The 20,423-nt window shown below is 35.3% G+C and overlaps 1 protein-coding gene and 1 long non-coding RNA gene across 2 annotated transcripts in view; one reads left to right on the top strand and one right to left on the bottom strand.

The window, feature by feature from the left end:
- LOC114378732 (GDSL esterase/lipase At1g29670-like) overlaps positions 1-20,423 on the bottom strand; it is a 62,790-nt gene that overhangs the window by 3,444 nt on the left and 38,923 nt on the right. Inside the window, exon 2 of the mRNA XM_028337364.1 lies at positions 19,565-19,788. Coding sequence (XP_028193165.1) covers positions 19,565-19,788 — 224 coding nt within the window. The remainder of the gene's footprint in view (positions 1-19,564; positions 19,789-20,423) is intronic.
- Positions 17,786-19,292, top strand: LOC114378157. Its single transcript, XR_003659266.1, has 2 exons — positions 17,786-18,552; positions 18,673-19,292. It is a non-coding gene; the product is annotated as an uncharacterized LOC114378157 (long non-coding RNA).

The raw sequence follows: 20,423 nt of genomic DNA on the forward strand, positions 1-20,423 counted from the left end.
TAGGTTTTAGAACAAGACAAGTGAACCTTTTAAACTATATAGAGGATTAATTTCCATAAATTATAGCATGTTTCTACCAGCCACTAGTATGTCCAAGCTCTCAGCTTTCGAAAATGGATGCACCTACCAACAACTCTTCTTTTAATACCCATGCTACTGTCAATGTCTGTTTACTGTGTCCCAATACAGTAGTGCAACAAGGGTAGTTTTGTCATTTTACACTTTTTGTGGAGGGAGGTTTTGTAGTAGGGTCACATGCCCCCAAAGTGATTCACCCAAATCCAAAATAACCCCTAGATTCTTGCCATATTTTGCTAATTTGTTCGTATTCTTAATTGCATTGTGAAAGCATAGTCAGGATTGTGTGAGGTGACTTATAATAGTTTGGTGAGTAAATAAATAATTTAGTCCTTTAATTTGTATTTTCTAATTGTTTAGTCTCTAAAACTAAGGAGAACTTAAATAAATCTCTGAATTTAGTTTTTTTTTGTCCATGGACCAAGAACTTAAGTGATAATAACAACAAAAGTTTAGAAACTCAAATGAGAAAAAGAGGTTGATTTCATGAACTTAAATGAAATCTTTAAAAAAATTAAAGAATTTATTTAAGTTTTTCTTAGTTTGGTTTCAGGAACTAAAGTCTTCCATAATAAAAAGAACTAAAATGCCAAAGAGATGCAAATTTAAGAGTTATATTGACCATTTGTTCTCTTTTGGTTGTTTTGATTAGTGAGCTCAACTTTGCCATTACTTTCTCTTAGCTTTTATGGAGATGAGGATGCGTGCTATCATTTTTATATTGTGAGGTAAATCAGCTGAAAAGCAACCCAAGGTTAATTAATAGAAACCCACAAAGTCTAAAAAAGATTCTAAACTAGTTAGAGGCTCTCATTAATTAAATATTCAGTAGGAGAGGGGGGTATTTAAAGCATGATATCCTCCTTGATCTGATTTTCTGTCTCATAAAGAAAACAATTTGTTTGTTGAATGATAATAATAAGAGAGCCTGCAAAAGGCTGAGGGGTGAGTTTGGGGGCATCAAATAGAGAATGTGCTTATGTACAATCAGGTCTTTGCACAGGTTCCCCCTCATCCAATCCTTTTTACCTTATCATATGACATCACTGCCAACCCCCTCCCCTCTTGTCAGTGCACAAAAGGAATGAGAAAAGGAGGGTGCTTGAAAATAAAGCCATATGAGTAATATTACTCATGATTTTTTTGGATTCAGTCACCTTCTTACTTGTATTGTATTGTATTTTACTCAGTTTCTGCACCTCCAAGCTGATTAATAGCCTGAGTGAACCGTTGGTCAACCTCACGAGTCCATTTCAGCCTAGGCTAGGCATCACTGGACAGAACCAAACGCATCATGCTTTGGTTTTGCAGATTTTGCATATCCATTTTGCCTTTTTTTTGTAGTGTTGTTACTGAAACATCTAAATATATACTTCTTTTGATGGTTTTATCTAAATATATACTGGTCTTCTCTAAAAGTGCTTGATCCTTCATAGCTATCCTTTGCAGTAGATTTTCAGCCTCTAGCCGAAGAGATTGATTTGATTTCTCCAACGTATGACAATGTTCTTCAGCAGTCTTAAGTTTTTCAGCCCCTTTCTCAATTTCTCTATTTAGTTTCTCAGAATTTTGTTGTGCAAGCAAAATTTCATTCTCCAAGCATTGATGGTAAAGGACAGCTAAAGATTCTTTCTCTCCATTCAGCTCAGCAAGATTTTTTCTCAGTGCTTTAACTTCCAGTTCATTTTTTCAAGTTGCTCACTTAACATCCTGGAATTCTCCTCAACAAGGGTTATCTTGGCCTCCAAAACTGAAATATTTTCAACACACTGCTTGTATATTAGAAAACCAACATCCTTCTGAGCTTCCAACTGGCCTAGTTCTTGCCTTAGAATTTTGGCTTCAATTTCAGCCTCAGAAGCTTTCTCATCAAATTCCTTGGCATCCAGCTGGGCAAGAGATAACATTGTCTCTAGTTTAGCTATACTTTTTAGGCACTGATTGTACTAAACTTGACCAGCTTCCTTTTCATATTTTAGTTGTGCCAGTGCTTCCTTCAACACTCTAGTTTAAATTTTAGCTTTACTCGCTCTGTCATCAAGGCCTCCAGCATCTTTTTGTGCCTTATTGAGATCTCTTTCCATTTCGGATAACTTGTCCATACTCTTCTGATACTGAAGAAAGATAGCATCCTTGTCAGATTGTATTTTGGTCAGGCCTTTCCTCAAGGCTTGAACTTCTGGTGTGTGTGATTCAACTCACGGTGACGAATCATCGGTCAGCATGTAATATTTTTGGTTCGGAAATGCTTTTGCAATTGTTTTGTGGGCATGGCGTAGCTCTCCCATTGCATGATCTTATCTCTCAGCTAAAGCACGGTATGCTCGGTAGAACTCCTCCACTAATTTCATGACCTCTGGACGCTTCTTATAGTACATTTCTGCCCTCCTTGCAAATGAATCTTCTTCCTCATCAATGAATCTCACTCCCACATAACGAAGCATTATTTATATTTAACTTGTATTGTGTGTCTTTTTCCCCTCTACTGTAACATGCTTTTGACTTTGCCTCTGATGGATTGAGGGATCTGTTAGTACACAATGAATGTTCATATTAGTGATGCACAAGTTTGGAAACCATGAAATTAACAAAACGAAGTTACATAGAGGTATATACTAATGAGCCACTTAGAAAATTATACAACAATGATAGGCTCTGCAAAATCTGCAGCACCCTTTTAGAAACACACATGTGACATACCAAATGCATGAAAACAAAAAGTATAACTTAGTATGTATCTCCTCAGAACCTGTTCATGTTGCCTTGCCCTAAAAAAAAGTATCATTTAACGACACAAGAAATGCATATATAGCTGGGGTGGGGATTAGAGAATACACACATACTTGCGATGTACAGTGACTATGAATCCTTTTGTGAGGGAATTGAAATGAAAATAACATAGGCATATTATAAACCTCTGTTTGTGTGCAAATTCTGTTCCTTACCTATTTTTAGTTAACGAATTTATTTTTCTGTTATGTGTCATAGAAATGCATTTTTTTTTCTAATATGCCATTTTTTACTATAAACTTTTAGGTTTTCAAGGCTGACTGTTGGGTTCGTATTCATAGTTTCTTACTTGCCAAAGTCAGACTGCAAAGGGAATCATAGGTACTTCGAAGTTTTTATCATTATTTGAGCAATTTTTTTATTACTTTTGGCATACGTTGTTGCTTATAATGTATTTGGTTAATCTGAGTTTTATTTGGATTCTCAATTTGTTTTTCATATATTACTATTATTATCCATTAAAAGTATGTGCATTTTGAGTGAACCTTAGTTTCCTGTTTGAGATTCCATACCATGATTACTACGAATAGTTTGGATTAGTCGTGGTATGGAATCTTGAATTGTCCGATCGGACAGTTTGGGGGCTGTCTTTTTTTACTTCATTCATACTTATACGTTAACTATGTTGTGTTAGATTTTATAAAATTTCGGTTTGTGGCGTATTGCTTTGTTCTCCGGGTGCATACTTGATTGTGGTCATTTGAGTTGACCGCTTTCATGTCGTGTACTTGGAGACCAATGCGAAATGCTGCCGAAATTTTATTAAATTTACCATGACATACTTAATGTGTACTTATAAATGAAGCAAAAAAAGATTGTTCCTAAATGGGATAGGACCTCACCTTCAAATGAAAAAAGTGAGCTTCTCATGCATACGACATAACAAAGGCGCTCTGATACAACAAATAGAATGGATCGAACTTGGATTAAAGCACTGCGCATAAGTGATGAGTATGAAAAGGGGGTTGAGGATTTTCTAGCGTTTGCCAAACAAAATGCACCAACATTGGGTAGGAATTATTTCTGTCCATGTGTTAACTGCGTCAATGGAAGGCGTCATTCAGTAAATGAGATTAGGACACATCTAATTTGTGACGGCTTTAGTTGGAGTTATACGAATTGGATATGGCACAGTGAATTGCAAGAAATCCAAACAGCCCCTGCCACTGAAGCTGTTGATGTTCAAACTGGAGAACGAATGGAAGACATGCTAAGAGATCTTGGAGCAGAGGGTTATTTGAAAGCTCAAGGACCCTATTATGATGATTTAAAAACAGGTTCCAAGGTCCTGTTGTATTTGGGGTGCGCTACGTTCAGTCGATTATCTGTGGTGCTAGCTTTGGTCAACGTGAAGGCCAAATTTGATTGGAGTGACAAAAGTTTCACAGAGTTGCTAGTATTGTTGAAGAAAATGCTTCTTGATGATAACAAATTACCCAATAGTCACTATGAGGCAAAGAAGATATTATGTCCTGTGGGTATGGTGTACCAAAAAATTGATGCATGTCGTAATGATTGTATCCTCTACAGAAATAAGTATGCGAAAATGATTAATTGCCCAACATGTGGGGTATCATGATACAAAGAGATGGATGGTGAATGCACAGATGATGTACCCAAAACCAACAATCGTCCAACAAAGGTTTGTTGGTACCTTCCTATTATACCAATGTTTAAGCGTTTGTTTGCTAGCGCTGACGATGTTTCAAACCTAATTTGGCATTCGGTTGGCAAAAAAAATGATGGCTTACTCCGACATCCTGCTGATTCTCCACAATGGAAGACAATTGATCACTTGTATCCTGAATTTGGAACGGAACCAAGAAACCTACGGCTTGGTCTTGCTTCGGATGACATGAATCCATTTGGTAAATTGAGCACTAATCACAGTTCGTGGCCTGTTTTGCTCATGATTTACAACCTTCCTCCTTGGTTGTGCATGAAGCGCAAATACATCATGTTGTGTATGATGATAGCCGGCCCTAGACAGCCAGGAAATGATATTGATGTCTACTTGACTCTGTTGATTGAAGACTTACGCAAGTTGTGGGTAGATGGGGTTGATGTGTATGATGCTAATGTGGGAAACACCTTTGTGGTGCATGCCATGATCTTTTGCACTGTTAACGACTTTCCAGCTTATGGGAATTTGAGCGGATATAATTTCAAAGGACACCATGCATGTCCAATTTGTGAGAACAACACCAGCTTCATCCAACTTAAACATGGGAAGAAGACAATATATACAAGGCACCAGAGATTTTTGAAACATTATCACTCGTATCACCGATTGAATAAAGCATTTAATGGAACCCATGAGACTGACGGTTCCCCTGAACCTTTAGCTGGACATGAAGTGTATAATCGGGTGAAAGACATCGTAACTGTTTTTGGTAAGACCCGAAGGAAGGACCATGCTGACAAGAACATTTGGAAGAAAAGGTCAGTCTTCTTTGATCTTCCGTATTGGACCAATCTCCATGTTCGACATTGTCTTGATGTTATACATATCGAGAAAAATGTGTGTGATAGTTTAATTGGGACCCTTCTTAACATCAAAGGCAAGACAAAGGATGGTCTCAAATATCGTTAGGATTTGGTCGACATGGGTATACGATAGCAGCTGCATCCGCAACCACAAGGTCGCCAAACATATTTGCCCCCAGCATGTTACACAATGTCAACGAAAGAGAAAAAACAATTTTTTCATTGTCTGAAAAATGTAAAAGTCCCACAAGGATACTCTTCCAATATCAAGAGCCTTGTGTCAGTTAATGATTTGAAGTTGGTTGGGTTGAAATCTCATGATTGTCACGTCTTAATGCAACAACTGTTGCCAGTGGCCGTTTGTGGTATCTTGCCTGATAAAGTTAGGGTCGCCATAACCCGGATGATTTGGAGAACCAAGCAGTCATTATCCTGTGTGAATTAGAGATGTATTTTCCCCCTTCATTTTTTGACATCATGGTGCCATTATCCTGTTGAACGTTACATGAAGGTGTTGAAAGGATATACAAAAAATTGATATCGGCCAGAGGCTAGTATTATGGAAAGATACGTTGTTGAGGAAGCCATTGAATTTTGTTCTGAATATATAAGCACTGGTACACCAGTGGGAGTTCCTCAAAGTCGTCATGACTTGTCGACTCAAGGTCAGGGCACACGAGGATTCAATGTTGTAACCATGGATAGTCAATAACTATCACAAGCTCATCTATACGTTTTACACAACACAACAGAGGCCATCCTATACATAGATGCTCACAAAGAACATGTAACTGGTGTCCACCGAAAAATGAACATGAAGAAGTTGTTGCAAGAGCACAATAGATCTTTCATCCATTGGTTCAGACAAACAATTTTCGCCGATCAAAGTGCTTCCAACACATTATGATTGCTAGATGTGGGTCCAAATTTTAATGTTCCTACATGGAAAGGATATGATATCAACCATTGTTCTTTCTACACAAAGTCCCAGGATGATAGAAGCAGTGTGCATAATAGTGGGGTTATTGTTGATGGTCAATCAAATCACTTTTGTAGTGGGGTTACTGTTGATTACGGTGAATTTAGAGTACCTCTCTTCAAGTGTCAATGGGTCAATGGAAATACCGGGGTGCGTCGAGACAAAATGAGATTTACTTTAGTAGACCTTCACAAAGTAGGTTACAAGGACGACCCATTCATTATGGCAGCGCAAGTTAGGCAAGTGTTTTATGTACAAGATCCCGACGACTCTAAATGGTCAATGGTTTTATAAGGTAGAACATTTTCTATCGGTGACCATATTGACGGATCAACACTTGATGTCGGTGACATGCCGTCTTTCTCAAAAGACATGCCTTTGATTAATGAAGAACAAATAGATGATGTATATACAACTCGTAATGATCATCAAGAGGGTTTATGGGAGAACATTCTTTTGTAATTGCGTAAGCTCTTTGTAACTGATCACTTCATCCATGTGTTTTAAGTGTAATCTGTAAAACTCTATCATATTAGTTTCTCTAAAAAACAAATTTAAATTTATACATTAACTAATTTTAAAATAAACGAGCTTTTTTAAAGTGAACGAGCCTTCATTACTAAAAAAGTGAACGAGCTTTTTTAAAATAAAAAAAAGTTAATTCAAATGATTGAAATTAAACTGGAATATGTATCTGCCTATCTGGACAGAAAGCATGCGAGTATTCATCTGGTACACTAAAGCACTTTATATTTATTTTCTCTTGAATTTTGATCATTGTAATTGGGCCCAGCAAATAAATGAATTTGGACGTGATCTGGTATCCAGCCCACAGGATTTGAATTTTATCCTATATCTGCGTGGGGTAGAGGACAGTAAAAGTTTATATAGTTTTTACTTGTTAGATAATTAGATTTCACAAAATTTAATTTCTGTTTCTTTTTCCTTTTTTATTACTCTATTCAGATGTTGCAAAGAGTTTTTGACTAAAAATCCCATATTGGTTAGCAGTCTCTGTATAAAGCTTTGTCCACGTCACACGTACTGATAAGTTCCCAGTTTTCATGTTGTACAAATTTATTAAAAATCCTATTCATAAATTATTAAATTTAAAATTTTAGTTTTGGAAAAAAATTTTAGGGTCATAGCATAAGAGAACTAATCAAAAAGTATTAAAACGTCGATGCTTTAAGATTATTTCGTGACATTATTATTCTTTTAAGAAAAGAACACTTTAATTTGTAAAAAAGAAAAAGAAAAAACACTTTAAACATATTTTCAGTTGTTTTATATCATGCATAAAAAATTACGAGTAAGATATTTTATCAAGTGTTGTAACAAATTCAAAAGTACAATATGAATGCTATAACAAATCATGAACTTTATATCGTTCGGTTAGTTTACATAGAAAGTTTTCCAGTTTCCGCATTCTCATTTTTTTTATCAGTCTATATCACTCAAGGGATACATATTCCAGTTTCATTTCAATCATCTGGTACACTAAAGCTCGTTCACTAGTAATTCACATCTAATGATATTCATTCAGTTTCTCAAACAGAAGCAAATTTTTTCTTCAAGAAAAAAAAAATGAATCATGTGTCCCAATTAACCACTCTAGTTCTAATACTTCTTTTCTTTTGTTACATTTATACAAATCACAATAATAAGGGCAATGAAAATCAGTAACTGTGATGTAGCAAGCCACAAGATAATTTAACTTTGACACTAATTGTGCCTCTTATATACTTTGACTCCATTGAATTTGAATCCAACTTCACAATATCATACAATGCCCACTGCCCAACTCAATAAATGTGACCATAAAACTATACATTGTTGTTGTTGCACAGCTACTGTCTGAAAGTTTCATGTCCACAAACCTAGCCTCTTTTAGCAACTGCTGGTTTGTGATTCCAAACTTTCTACATCATCATCTGATTTTCTCTTGCTATAAGGATCAGTGAATCGAACATCCTCCATGCTATTTTCCTGTTTGAACATCCTTCATTGCCCAGCTTAATTTATTTGATTGCAATTGATTGTAATGCATAAATTTATAATTAAATTTACATATTTTTGCGTATTTTACACATATTTGACATTTTGCTAACTTTTATTGTTTATTTTCCGCAGCCTAATGGCAACACCCCCAAGGTCCCCACCTAATTCAGATAATCCTCCCGAGGTAACTTCAAAGAGGACTAGACAGTTCACCAAACTTAGATACTTGACGACGAGAAGCTTATATCATCCACGACCGATTGTTAACGTCAATCCCACTACTAGTAGAGGATCGGGGCCCCACAAAGACAAATTTCTCAGTTACCTAGGGGTTGTGGTAAGAGAAAAAAATTCCAATTGTCCACTCCAATTGGAATGTTGTCCCCGACGATCTAAAGACAATAATCTGGGAAGACATTTTGGTAAATTCTTTTAACCACACGTTGCAACTTCATACTTGTGCTGATAATTCAGTTTCAGATCACAAATTTAGTTATTGTTTCATCACACCTTTAATCTGCAGCGCAAATTTGACATCCCTGAAGGTGACGATGCGAAAAAAAAGGTGATGTCAATAGTCGCTACTAGATGGAGGCAATTTAAGTCTTCGTTGACGTCTAAATTTGTCTATGCTGATAACGAAGGGCAACAAAAGAGTGATCCTATAGTGAAGTATGGGGTTCATCCTGCAACATGGGCGGAATTTGCAAAAAGCCGCCAAACCCCTAGTTGGCAGGTTTGTCTTATTTTGCTAAGTTGACACATGATTTCATATATATGTGTGTGTGTGTCCCACTTACTATCTCGTGGGGGTTATGATCTGCTTGACAAAAAATTGATGGAGGAGAAGAGGAAGCAACGACAACATGAAGCTGAGTTGACTGAAAATCCTTCATTGACCGAAGACCCTCCGTCCCCAATATCCAGACAATTGAAGTGGAAGATGGCGCGCACAAAGTGTTTTGGGCAAATGACCTTTGCAGCGGCACAACAAATATCAGAAAAAATTGTGAGTGCATGTCTGGTATCCTTGCATTCATTGTGAACTAATTGTAATGAAGAGAAATTTTATATCCTTTTCTGTAACTGATCACTTGTGTCTGCGTATAGGATTCCTTAGAGGAACAGGCAACACAGGGGAGCTTTGTACCGCATGGCCGTGATGACATTTTGAACACGGCTATAGGCCGAGCTGAGCATCCAGGCCGTGTTCGTGTCGCAGGGGCAGGTGTCACAATCAGCCAATACTTTGGCAAGTCGTCACGTGCCTCGAGCACTTCCCCCCCATCAATCACGCAACAACAATTGGCTAACATCATCGGTGGGCTGAAGGATGAGATACAAAAAGAGGTAGAAGAAGAACACAAGCTTCAACAGGAGGCTTGGAGGAGGGCACTTGAAGAGCAACACAAACCCAGTTTGGACTTGATGAAGCAAGAGTTAATGGGAGCAGTTAAAGTTGAGTTATCTCATATTGCATCACATCAATCAGCCCCCATTGAGCCCCCTGAAGTACAACTTTTAGGTGCGCGTGTGTCAACCTAGGGTAGTTGCATTGCACCAGAGCCAAAAGAAGTACCTCAAGAGTCGTCAGATGTTGGTGACAATTTGATGGGGTTGTATGTGGTTGATGAAGATCAAAATACTCTTCTAGTGGCCTTAGGAAAGGTGTACCCCTCAACATGTACCATACACACTGTTCCTTATGCAGATGAGGTCACTAGAGTGAGTATTATCTCTGTGTACCTGGCTGATGCTAAGGTCCTGCTTCCTACGTCAGAGGTAATGTTTGTCAACCAGGCCGTTGGCACATTCATCTTATGGCCAACAAATCTTGTCAAAACAGTACCTGACTCATAAGTTTTTATGGTAAGTATATCCCTAACGTTTATTGTCATTATTATTTAACTGTATACTAATTGTTATGCATGTCCTAACAATTTTTCATTGACAAAAGCCTCCCCCCAAGTCCGTTGGAAACGTTGAAAGGGGCACTATAAGTGGTGTTGATGATCCCCTAGGAGAATTGGTGAAGAATCTTTTTGTCGTTTATCAAAAGTTGATCGAGTTGGCATGGGAGGAGGCCAAGTTTGGGATACCTAATTCAAAAAATGGATTTTTCATGACACATGCTGATGTAACTGAAATCATTGTTGGTGACAAATGCTTAAACATATCTATACTACAACTGTGGATGTAAGTAAAAAATATCAGCTCATGTAATCATTACTTGTTATTTTTCTTGGTTAACAATATCATTAACCGTGCATTTTTAAAGGTTTTTGAACGATTGGAGTACAAGTATAGGTTTCGCTCCACTATATGGTTTCCTTGAACCCTAGGTTATACACCGACCAAACGAAAAATGTGAAGAATGTGAGCAATACATAGTAACGTGGGTCAAGGAATCACATCGAGAAGTGTACTTAGGACCATACTTGAACCAGTAAGTAAATTCATGTCACATTTGTGTAAATTTATGCCTTTTTAAGATGGTGAATTTCATATTCTTCTCTTTAGGGGTCATTGGCAACTTCTTCTTCTGTGTCCAGCAGACAATATTGTTGTTTGGTTTTGTTCCATACGGAAAAAGCCTGATGTTTACATTAAGGGTGTAATTAACAAGTAATTGGGTGGTTTATAAAATTTTGCGAGCCTCCATTCCTACTTTAGGCTAAATAAATCAAATGTTACATAGTTTATTGTTATTTTGGTAAGCAGTGCAATGCAGAAAATAGCCACTACTGTTGAAGGCAAAGCTGATAGAGCTGCACCTCGATGGACTGAAGTTGGGGTATGTCTTTAATTGATCAATAGCTATATAAAAAAATTCCAACACTAAAAAGTGACCAACCTTAATTGGGTATTTTCATGTTGCATGTAGAGTCATGTACAACCCGGAGCATATGAGTGTGGATATTACGTCATGCATTGGATGTGGTGCATAGTCAGTGGTGGTTTGAAGAATGAATGGACCAGGGTACGCTTACAATTACAATAAGTACCAACTTTGATGCTATGATAGCCTTCATCAATGATTCATGTAGTTAACCAATTTCATTTTGACACATTTGTAGTGGTTTTGTGATCGAACACCCTTAGACAAGGACACCATCACCACACTACGCAAGAAATGGGCAACCTATTTCCTACAAGTCCAAAAGATCAATGTTACAAAAATATAGATGACATTCGGAGATTAACATTTTCCATTGTCTAAAAATTAACATTTTTCATTGTTGTTGTGTGAACTCGTAATTATGGTCATGACATTTAATTGACAAACTATTATATAAATTTGAGTTAATTATTTCTTAAGCTTACTCATTGTGCAACTTGATGTCGTTGCGATTTGTACTTATCCACATAGGATAAGTGTTTTTGTTCTGCCAAATTAATTCAGTGTAGGTCAGCTCTATGAACCTACATTCATACAAAATGTTTTGTCCAATGAGTAACTGTGTTGTGCCAAAAGTAGCCTCCTTGTTAGCTTCATGCAACTGTGGTGAACATATTGTAGGATGTAACCACAAAGGAATTCCAAAAATAAGATAAGTTTCTGATGCCCTTTATTTTCAGCAACTGTCTCTCCCTTCATTTTCTACAGTGTCATAAACATCCATTGCATTTCCAGCCACAAATATCATTTCAGTTGTTTTCTTAGCTTTTCCTTTTCCTGGTCAGAAGCAATGGAAGACACATTTGTTCTGTTTTGTGAAATCAGTATATGATCTTCAAGGGAGATTGATGTGTTACAAGCAAGACTGGATTGGTGGTCTCACGGCAGGCTTCAGGTACAACTTTCTTATGCTAGTGGATTTTGATATTATAAAATATGCTTGAATGAAGACAGAAAGGTTTTGGTTTAATTTAGTAAGTAATCATTTAAATTACTACAACTGTAACCTGTTCCTGTTAACTTGGTGCTTCAACTGCTGTTTCTCAGCATATTAGCCCCTACCACGCTTGCATAACCAATACCAAAGATCATTTAGAGAACATGAATATGAGGACTCAGCAGCTAAGGTTGCTGGGAAAGACCAATTGGCTGAAGCAGAAAAAAGTGACATTGCTACTGAATTTGGGGATGATGAGCAAAAATTGTGTTTCATTGATGAAGATGAGAAAGAGAAGCATGATGAACTTGTTGCCCTTCCACCTTATGGTTCTGAAGTATTTATTGGTGGACTTCCTCGTGATGTATGGGAAGATGATTTAAGGGAATTGTGCGAGCCTATGGGTGATATTCTTCTGGTCAACGCCTTGATTAATTGGTCTAATGATATTATAAACCTGTCCTTTTCTGCAGGTGGGAAAAATTGGGATTATTGTTAAGAAAAATATTCGTTTTAATTTTCAGGTGCGATTAGTGAAAGATAGGGACACTGGAGAACACAAAAGGCTATTCAGGAGATACATAACAGGGAATTTAAGGTATTTACAGTGCTTCCTAAAAGGTCTTATTCACCATATTCGCTTTTCAACACAAATTTCAATCAAGAATCTTATTTTGGTGATTAGTTTTAACATTTTTTATGATTACAAGGGAAAACTTTAAGGTGTTCACTTTCTGAAACCAAACACAGATTATTCATTGGTAATGTTCCAAAAAGTTGGACTCAACATGATTTTAGGAATGTCGATGAAGGTGTTGGTCCCGGGGTTGAAACCATTGAGCTCATAAAGGTATGCAGTCTTAAACTAACTATGCTACTAATTTACATTAAGCTGTTGTGAATTGGGTCCTGGAATATGAGAAACAAAATGACAACACTCCTGACCCTCATACCTTATTGGAATTGTTAGCTGAGATGAACAAACAAATTGATACTTACCTTAGTCAAAAACCGTAACTAAATTAATGGCAATATAAAAATGCTATGTCCTAGGCTATTTCTATGCGAAAAATAAAAATTGATGACTTATGGGGCTTACTTACCCCTTAATGCCATCAATTGTATATCTTAAAAGTTTAAATAAATTGTGCCAGCCACAACTACGCGTGAGCTAGGCATGTACCTCATGTATTATTTGTGTGCTACTGTATCTTGTAACCTATGGGATTGAAAGTCATTGCTTATAACTTATCAAACTGTGTTTGAATTCTCCATTGTCTTTGTGTGGAATTCTAAAGCTTGACCAAAACTACTATCTTTAGGCGTGTCCTAAATCTTCTGACGATCAAGATTGTCACGACACAACCTAAGATCATGATTGATGCACATGTTAATTAATACTATATAACCTAACAACTCTCAAGTAAGCATAAAACTAAATCAATAGAGCAGTTTTAACAAAGAATAAAGTAGCTATACTTAAGCCAATCAATTTCCTTCCAGCACAATGACTTCCAAAATACCCTTTGGTCGTTGGTTTCTTCTTTTTGTTGTTGGAAAACGACAGGGTGACAAAGAAGAAGAAAGAGAACAACATTCATTGTTCCTTTTTTCTCTCTCTCTTTCCATCAAATTCCAATAATTTGGCGAATGGGAACGTTCCAGACCTTAAGAAAGGCATACGGTGCTCTCAAAGACTCCACCATGGTTAGCCTAGCCAAGGTCAATAGCGAATACAAGGTAAAATTATCTATCTATCTCTCTATGTTTTCATCAATCAAATTTTTATTTATTTATACATTTTTCTAGAAATTAGTCTTCTAGCTCAATTGATTTCAATTTTTCAGATTTTCTATTTTATATGTTTTGATGTTGTTCTGTTGTTTTATGTAATTAAGGAATTGTATATTGCAATTGTTAAGGCTACGAGTCACGTAGAATATCCTCCTAAGGAACGTCACGCCAGAAGTGAGTTCTCAAATTTTGTTGAATATAATATATAAATTAATGAAAATGATTTGTTTTTCATTTTCATCCTGAAATTAGTTTCATTGAGGCCTTGAATCATTAATCTTCAAACGGTTATGCTTGGTTTAATTCCATTGATCTCATTGCTTGCATTGGAAGAAATTAGAGATTAGATCATTACTACCATAATGCCAAATTGTGATGTTGATAACTTGTCTCTTTGCTCTTCGATGTAGAAATATTCTATGCAACTTCATCACACCAGCCTCGGGCAGATGTAGCTTACTGCATACACACACTAGCCAAGAGGCTTTCAAAGACAAGGAATTGGATAGTAAGTCCTCTTAATACCTGTTTGAATGCACTAACAGCTGCTAAACAAACACAACTCATTTTGATTTATGGTTAAGTGTTATGTTTTTTAACAGCGTTGGAAAAAGATGTTGTTATGCTTGCTTTCTTCTTGAAAATGAACAAACATGAGCATAGAAAGGGGAAAAGAAAAAGGAAATGTGAATTATACCATTGTCATGAATAAACAATCCTAAATGCTTAAGTTGTTTAGTAAATGATTTTTATACTATGGGGGCTTTTATCTCTTAAATATGAAACACAAAACTACAAATTGTGGTTCTAAGACTTGGGATATGAGATGTCCAGTATACAACCTTTGTGGAAAGTAACATTGTGGGGGCTAAATAATTCTTAGGATGAATTTATCATTGATAAGAGAAAGTGAATGAATGGGATTTGCACACAATTTTACTCAATAACGACAATTTTTCACAAGTTTCTTGACATTCTTTGTAACTGAATAATGGCATGTCACATGACAGGTTGCTATAAAGACATTGATAGTCATTCATAGAATACTGAGAGAGGGTGATCCTACTTTCAAAGATGACCTCATAACCTATGCGGGTAGGGGACGTTTTCTTCAAATATCTAATTTTCTTTCATTTTGTAATTAGATTTCTCTATGCAGCTTGGGACTGCTCTGCATGGGTTCGAACCTATGCACTATTTTTAGAAGAAAAGCTTGAATATTTTAGAATCCTAAGATATGACATCGAAGCTGAGTGATTAACAAAACCATCACCGACTAAAACTCAGGTGTCTTTGTTTGCTTTGCCTTTTAATTTTATTCACACATCAATTTTTCCATGCTACTTTTATTACTACTTTTACGCTTTAAAGCCTAAACTAATTTATAGAATCAAGGTGTTGTACAATGGAGTTAGTTTATTCTTGATTTCTTTTATCCTTACCATTGCCCAGGGTATGTTATCTCTAGTACGCCAGCTATTGAATGGTTACTAATGTAATTCAAATGAGTGATCTATTCACATGTGAGCTTTAAACATTCATATCACATACATGTACATAATACTTACTAGAATGCCTCATACATGACTAGTAGGATTTAGATTCTCCCACAAGAAAGAATCCAGATCCTTTTATTTCAATATTGGACACCATCTGAAAAGAATAAATCGTAAAACACTCTTGCTAAACAAAAAAGAAAGGGAAATGACAACAAGCAAAGGAAAACATAGTCCACACATGTAAATTCTGTATCTATGACTCAACTCATATGAGCCTTTTAAGCCAAGCAAATATCTCATGACTGAAAGTCCTTCCCAGCGCCACTCCCACAACAAGTTCACGCCCATACCCAATCAGAACCACTTTCCAGTCAAATTCAATGAAAAAACCCGAGTCTTCACCATCATCAGAGGCTGAAGGTGGAGCAAATGGTGACCATGCATCTCACATTTCTTCAATAATTGATTCCCATACAGTCCTTGATTGCCATATATTGTAGAAAACTTCTTATTTTGTGGTATAGGAGCCGAGAGGTTGTTAAAGGATACATTGAAGTATGAAAGAAAGCTTAGTTCTTCCAATTGTTGGGGAAACAACCTTGATAAATTGTTGTGAGAAAGGTTCAATGCTTGTCAAACTCCAATTTTCCTTCAAACAAATTATAGGACACACCAAGAACTTTAAGGTTCTTATGTTTGAAGAGAGTTTGGAATCTGACCCTAAATATTATTTCCTAGAAGATCCATGACATCTAAATTAGTTAGTTTCATTATCCAAGATGGAAATTTTCCACTTAAATTGCTATAACCTAGGCATAATGTAGAAACATTTGAGATGTTGCTAAAGTAGTTTTAGTTTGAATAAGTTAAATTTGTTATTTTGCTTATGGACAAGTTAGTTTCTAATTTTGTTTTACCCATTATCAGTAGCAGCATGATTTCTATTCAGTTATTTTAGTGTTTTTGGATACAAGTCAAATTCAATAAAGTTAAAAATGTTTATACAATTCTAAAATACACTCTTAAGTTGTCTTTTCTACTACTTTCTTCTTCTATGTTCTCTTTCTCCTAAAACAAAAACCAACAATTGGTATCTAGAGTCATTTTCTTACGGGACCTGTAGAATGGAAGGTGCATCATGTTTCTCCCAAGACATTACTGCCTGAGGTTTGCTGTTTGAGATAAAATGAGATTCTAGCCCATCAATGAAGGTTGCAGTGTTTCAAGTCTGGTTCCTTTATTTCTCCTCATTTTGCTTTCTCTATTGCTTTGCTGGTTTTCTCACACGTTCTTCATTTTTTAGGGAAAATTCCACCTCTGTAGAAGCAAGCTTCATGATGACGAACCAAACAATTTTGATGATGCCAAAAGCCCAAGAAATTGATTCAAGATGGATTCAAGACTTCAAGACCAAGCATCAAGAATTCAATCCAAGATTCAAGATTCAAGAGAAGAAATCAAGAAGTAACAAGTCAAGACTTCATATAGGATAAGTATTAAAAGATTTTTTTTTCAAAAACCAAATAGCACAGTTTTGTTTTACAAAAGAATTTTCTCAAATTTTCTAAGTTACCAAAGTGATTACTCTCTGGTAATCGATTACCAGTTATCAGTAATTGATTACCAATGACCAGTTTGGTTTTCAAAATGTTTTCAAATGGTTTGCAACATTCCAAAATGATTTTCAAATAGTGTTATTGATTACACTATATTAGTAATCGATTACAAGTGAATATGAACGTTGGAATTCAAATCCAATTGTGAAGAGTCACAACTTTTCATAAAATACATTGTGTAATCGATTACACCTTTGTGGTAATCGATTACTAGTGAACAGTTTTGAAGAAAAAGTTAAGAGTTATAATGGTTTTCTCAAAAGTCATTACTTTTCCAATGGTTTCTTTGACCAGACATGAAAAGTCTATAAAAGCATGACTTTGACACACATTCAATACATATATGATATTCTTCCAAACAATTCCTTTTCACAATCTTTCTCTAACCATTGCCCATTGCTTTTTCTTTGCCAGAAAGCTTTCTAAACTTTGTTTCAAAACTTTTTAAACTTTGTTTCTAAACTAGATGTAGGCACGGGTTGTTGCCGAATCAATATAATTTTTATGTTTGTCTTCTTCTTCCCTACATTCTTTATTTTCCGCTGTGTACTTTTTTATTTCCGCTTTACTTTTTGTCTAAGTTATTGTTTCTGTTCTTTACTTTCTCATAACTTAGTAGTAAAGCCTAATTAAGTCTAGTAACATTAAGAAGTATAAATTTTTAATTAGTCAAGACACGTTCATAATTAATTCAACCCCCCCTTCTTAATTATTCCAAGGCCACTTGATCCAACACCCTCCATTCTCAATTCATGAATTTGCTCCTTTCCTTTGTCTGAAATATTCTGTTTCATAGTCAAATTTTTTCTTTGCCATCAATTTTTCTCCCTCATGGTATTTCTAATTTCCACCTTACTAGGAATTGATTTTATTCACTTTTCTTTTTTCTCTTCTATTAGCGTGCATGCTTTCATGTGATATTGTTAGAGGCATAAGAGCAACAATAAGTTTATATAGTTGCAACAATAGGTTTGCTGGAGAGAATTACTTAAATATTTGGAGTTAGTAAGGATAGGGGCCTCCCTTTGTAAAGGGGAAACACTTGGAAGAGAAATTTTCTATCCTTGTTTTTGCCAGTTTCATTCAATCATTAGAAATCATCATTTCTTTTACTCAATCATTCAGAAATTCCTATTGGATATGCTTCCATTAGCTACTGTCAAAATCATCTCGCATATGTTTTTATTTTCAGCATTGGTTTGCTACTACTACCTTGTGCTGTTAAACATTCAACTTTAGGGTCTGCCTTTTGTTGTTAAGCCTCTGTTTGGCATAAACATTATTATTCTTGTTAATTGTGATATTAATTGGTGGTCCAAAGAGTCCCGATAGAGTGTAAGAAGTTACATTATTTATACTTGTAAGAAATTGCCTCACTTTTATTACATTTTGTAGGAAATGTTGAATGTGCCCCCCTCAAATGTTGGACCATTTATATCATGTCAACAACATATGATTGTTGTGCTTGCAAGGTATGGCTCCTGTGTCTTATAATTAATTAGGTTCTACATGTAATGTTTAGGTAAATTTGATGTTTACCTCAATTTGGTTGAAACTATAAAACATTTGCATAAAATTTATGTTTATTGCAGGTACCTCATCCTTCGAACAGAAGCAAAACCAGGTCAAACAAAAAAAAAAGCCATTCTGCATCGGTTCTTTAAGGGGAACCTTCGTAGAATGGTGGAAATTCAAAGGCGGTCATGTCTCAAGGATCGTTGTAGATTGATAGGAATTCTACATCGATTCTTCAAGCACAACCGTCGTAGACTGATAAGAATTCCACATCGGTCATCCTGAGCTGACCATCATTGACTGTGGTCCATTCTACGACGGTCGTGTTTGAGATGACCGTTGTAGAATAGACATCATTCTACATCAGTCTTCAGATACGAACGTCATAGAACAGACAACAGTCAACGACGGTCCCTTCTGGATGATCAATGTAGAATAATGTCTATTCTATGACGGTCATCTCAGAACGCCCAATGTGAAAATATGGCACTTCTAAGACGGTATTAACAACCGTCATAGAATAGGTGACCCCTTATTACGACGTCCCGTACTACAACGGTTGTCAACCGATGTAGTATGCCCCACAGAACCAATGTGGAATCCGCTTTCTGTAGTAGTGAACCATGGTAATATAATATTCTGCATTCAAATTGTAAGACATTCAATTTCTTAAATCTATAAAAAAATATTAGTAACACACTGCCGGACACTGATCTTTTGAACACATTTAATTATTTTAATATTTTTTTAGATTAAAATTTATTGAGAATCATAAAATTTTAAAAATATCATATCATATTTAATGATTTTTTTTTTGTATTTTTATTAATTTTTTTTAATAAATTTCAACTAATAAAAAAGAATGTATTAACAAGAATTCGTCAAAAGAATGTGTATCTAATACTTATCTTGATCTATAGACTATAAAGAATGTGAAAAGAAGTGTATAAGAAAATCAAACATGTATACCAAGGGAACTGTCAAGGCTTCCGGATGTGATGTTTATAAAGATGGATTTGCTGATGTTTATAAATATGGATTTGGAATCAGCATAGAACTTGTTGAATTGGTCCACCTGAGATTTAAGCTTGGCATTTATCATGAACGCAACATTATTCATCTCCTCAACACAAGATCCATTTGTATTATGAGTAGAGATGGCTTTTGGAGTGCAACCTATAAGACCATCCCAACTAGCACAACTTTTCTTGCCCCAACTTCGTCATGCAGTGCCTGCCCCAGAAAACATTTTTTTTTATAATTATAAGAGAAAATAATACATGTATTAACAATGTAAAAGACTTTAATTAATTGAAAATTTTAGAGATAAATGAAGACTAAGTTAATTTTTTAAAGTAAACATTTATATAAATTAAAATATAAGAAATATGTAGATATAAAATATTTAAATATATATATATATATATATATATATATATATATATAAAATGTATTTCAGCTTCACTAAGTTTTTGATGACTCCTAAAAAATTTACATTATTTGAATTTGGTTCTCCTATTTTAAATTTTAAATATATTTTATAAAATATATTTTTTATAAAATCCTCTCACTTATTTTTCATTTTTATTATTTAATAATTCTACATTTGACATTTTTTCAATTGTGATATTTTAAAGGTGAAAAATGCTAAGAATACATTTTTTAACACTTTCTAATTATTAGTTTTTTTAAATTCCAAAAAAAAAACATGAATCCAGCATCTTATTATATGCTTCTCTTGATTTTTTAATTTTTAATATATTCTAAAAGATAATCCATTCAAAAAACATGTGTTGAAGAATGTGTTCATTTCCCAGTACTCCTTTTG

Source organism: Glycine soja, chromosome 12 (assembly GCF_004193775.1).
Source record: "Glycine soja cultivar W05 chromosome 12, ASM419377v2, whole genome shotgun sequence".
In the NCBI taxonomy this organism is placed as follows: Eukaryota; Viridiplantae; Streptophyta; class Magnoliopsida; order Fabales; family Fabaceae; genus Glycine; species Glycine soja.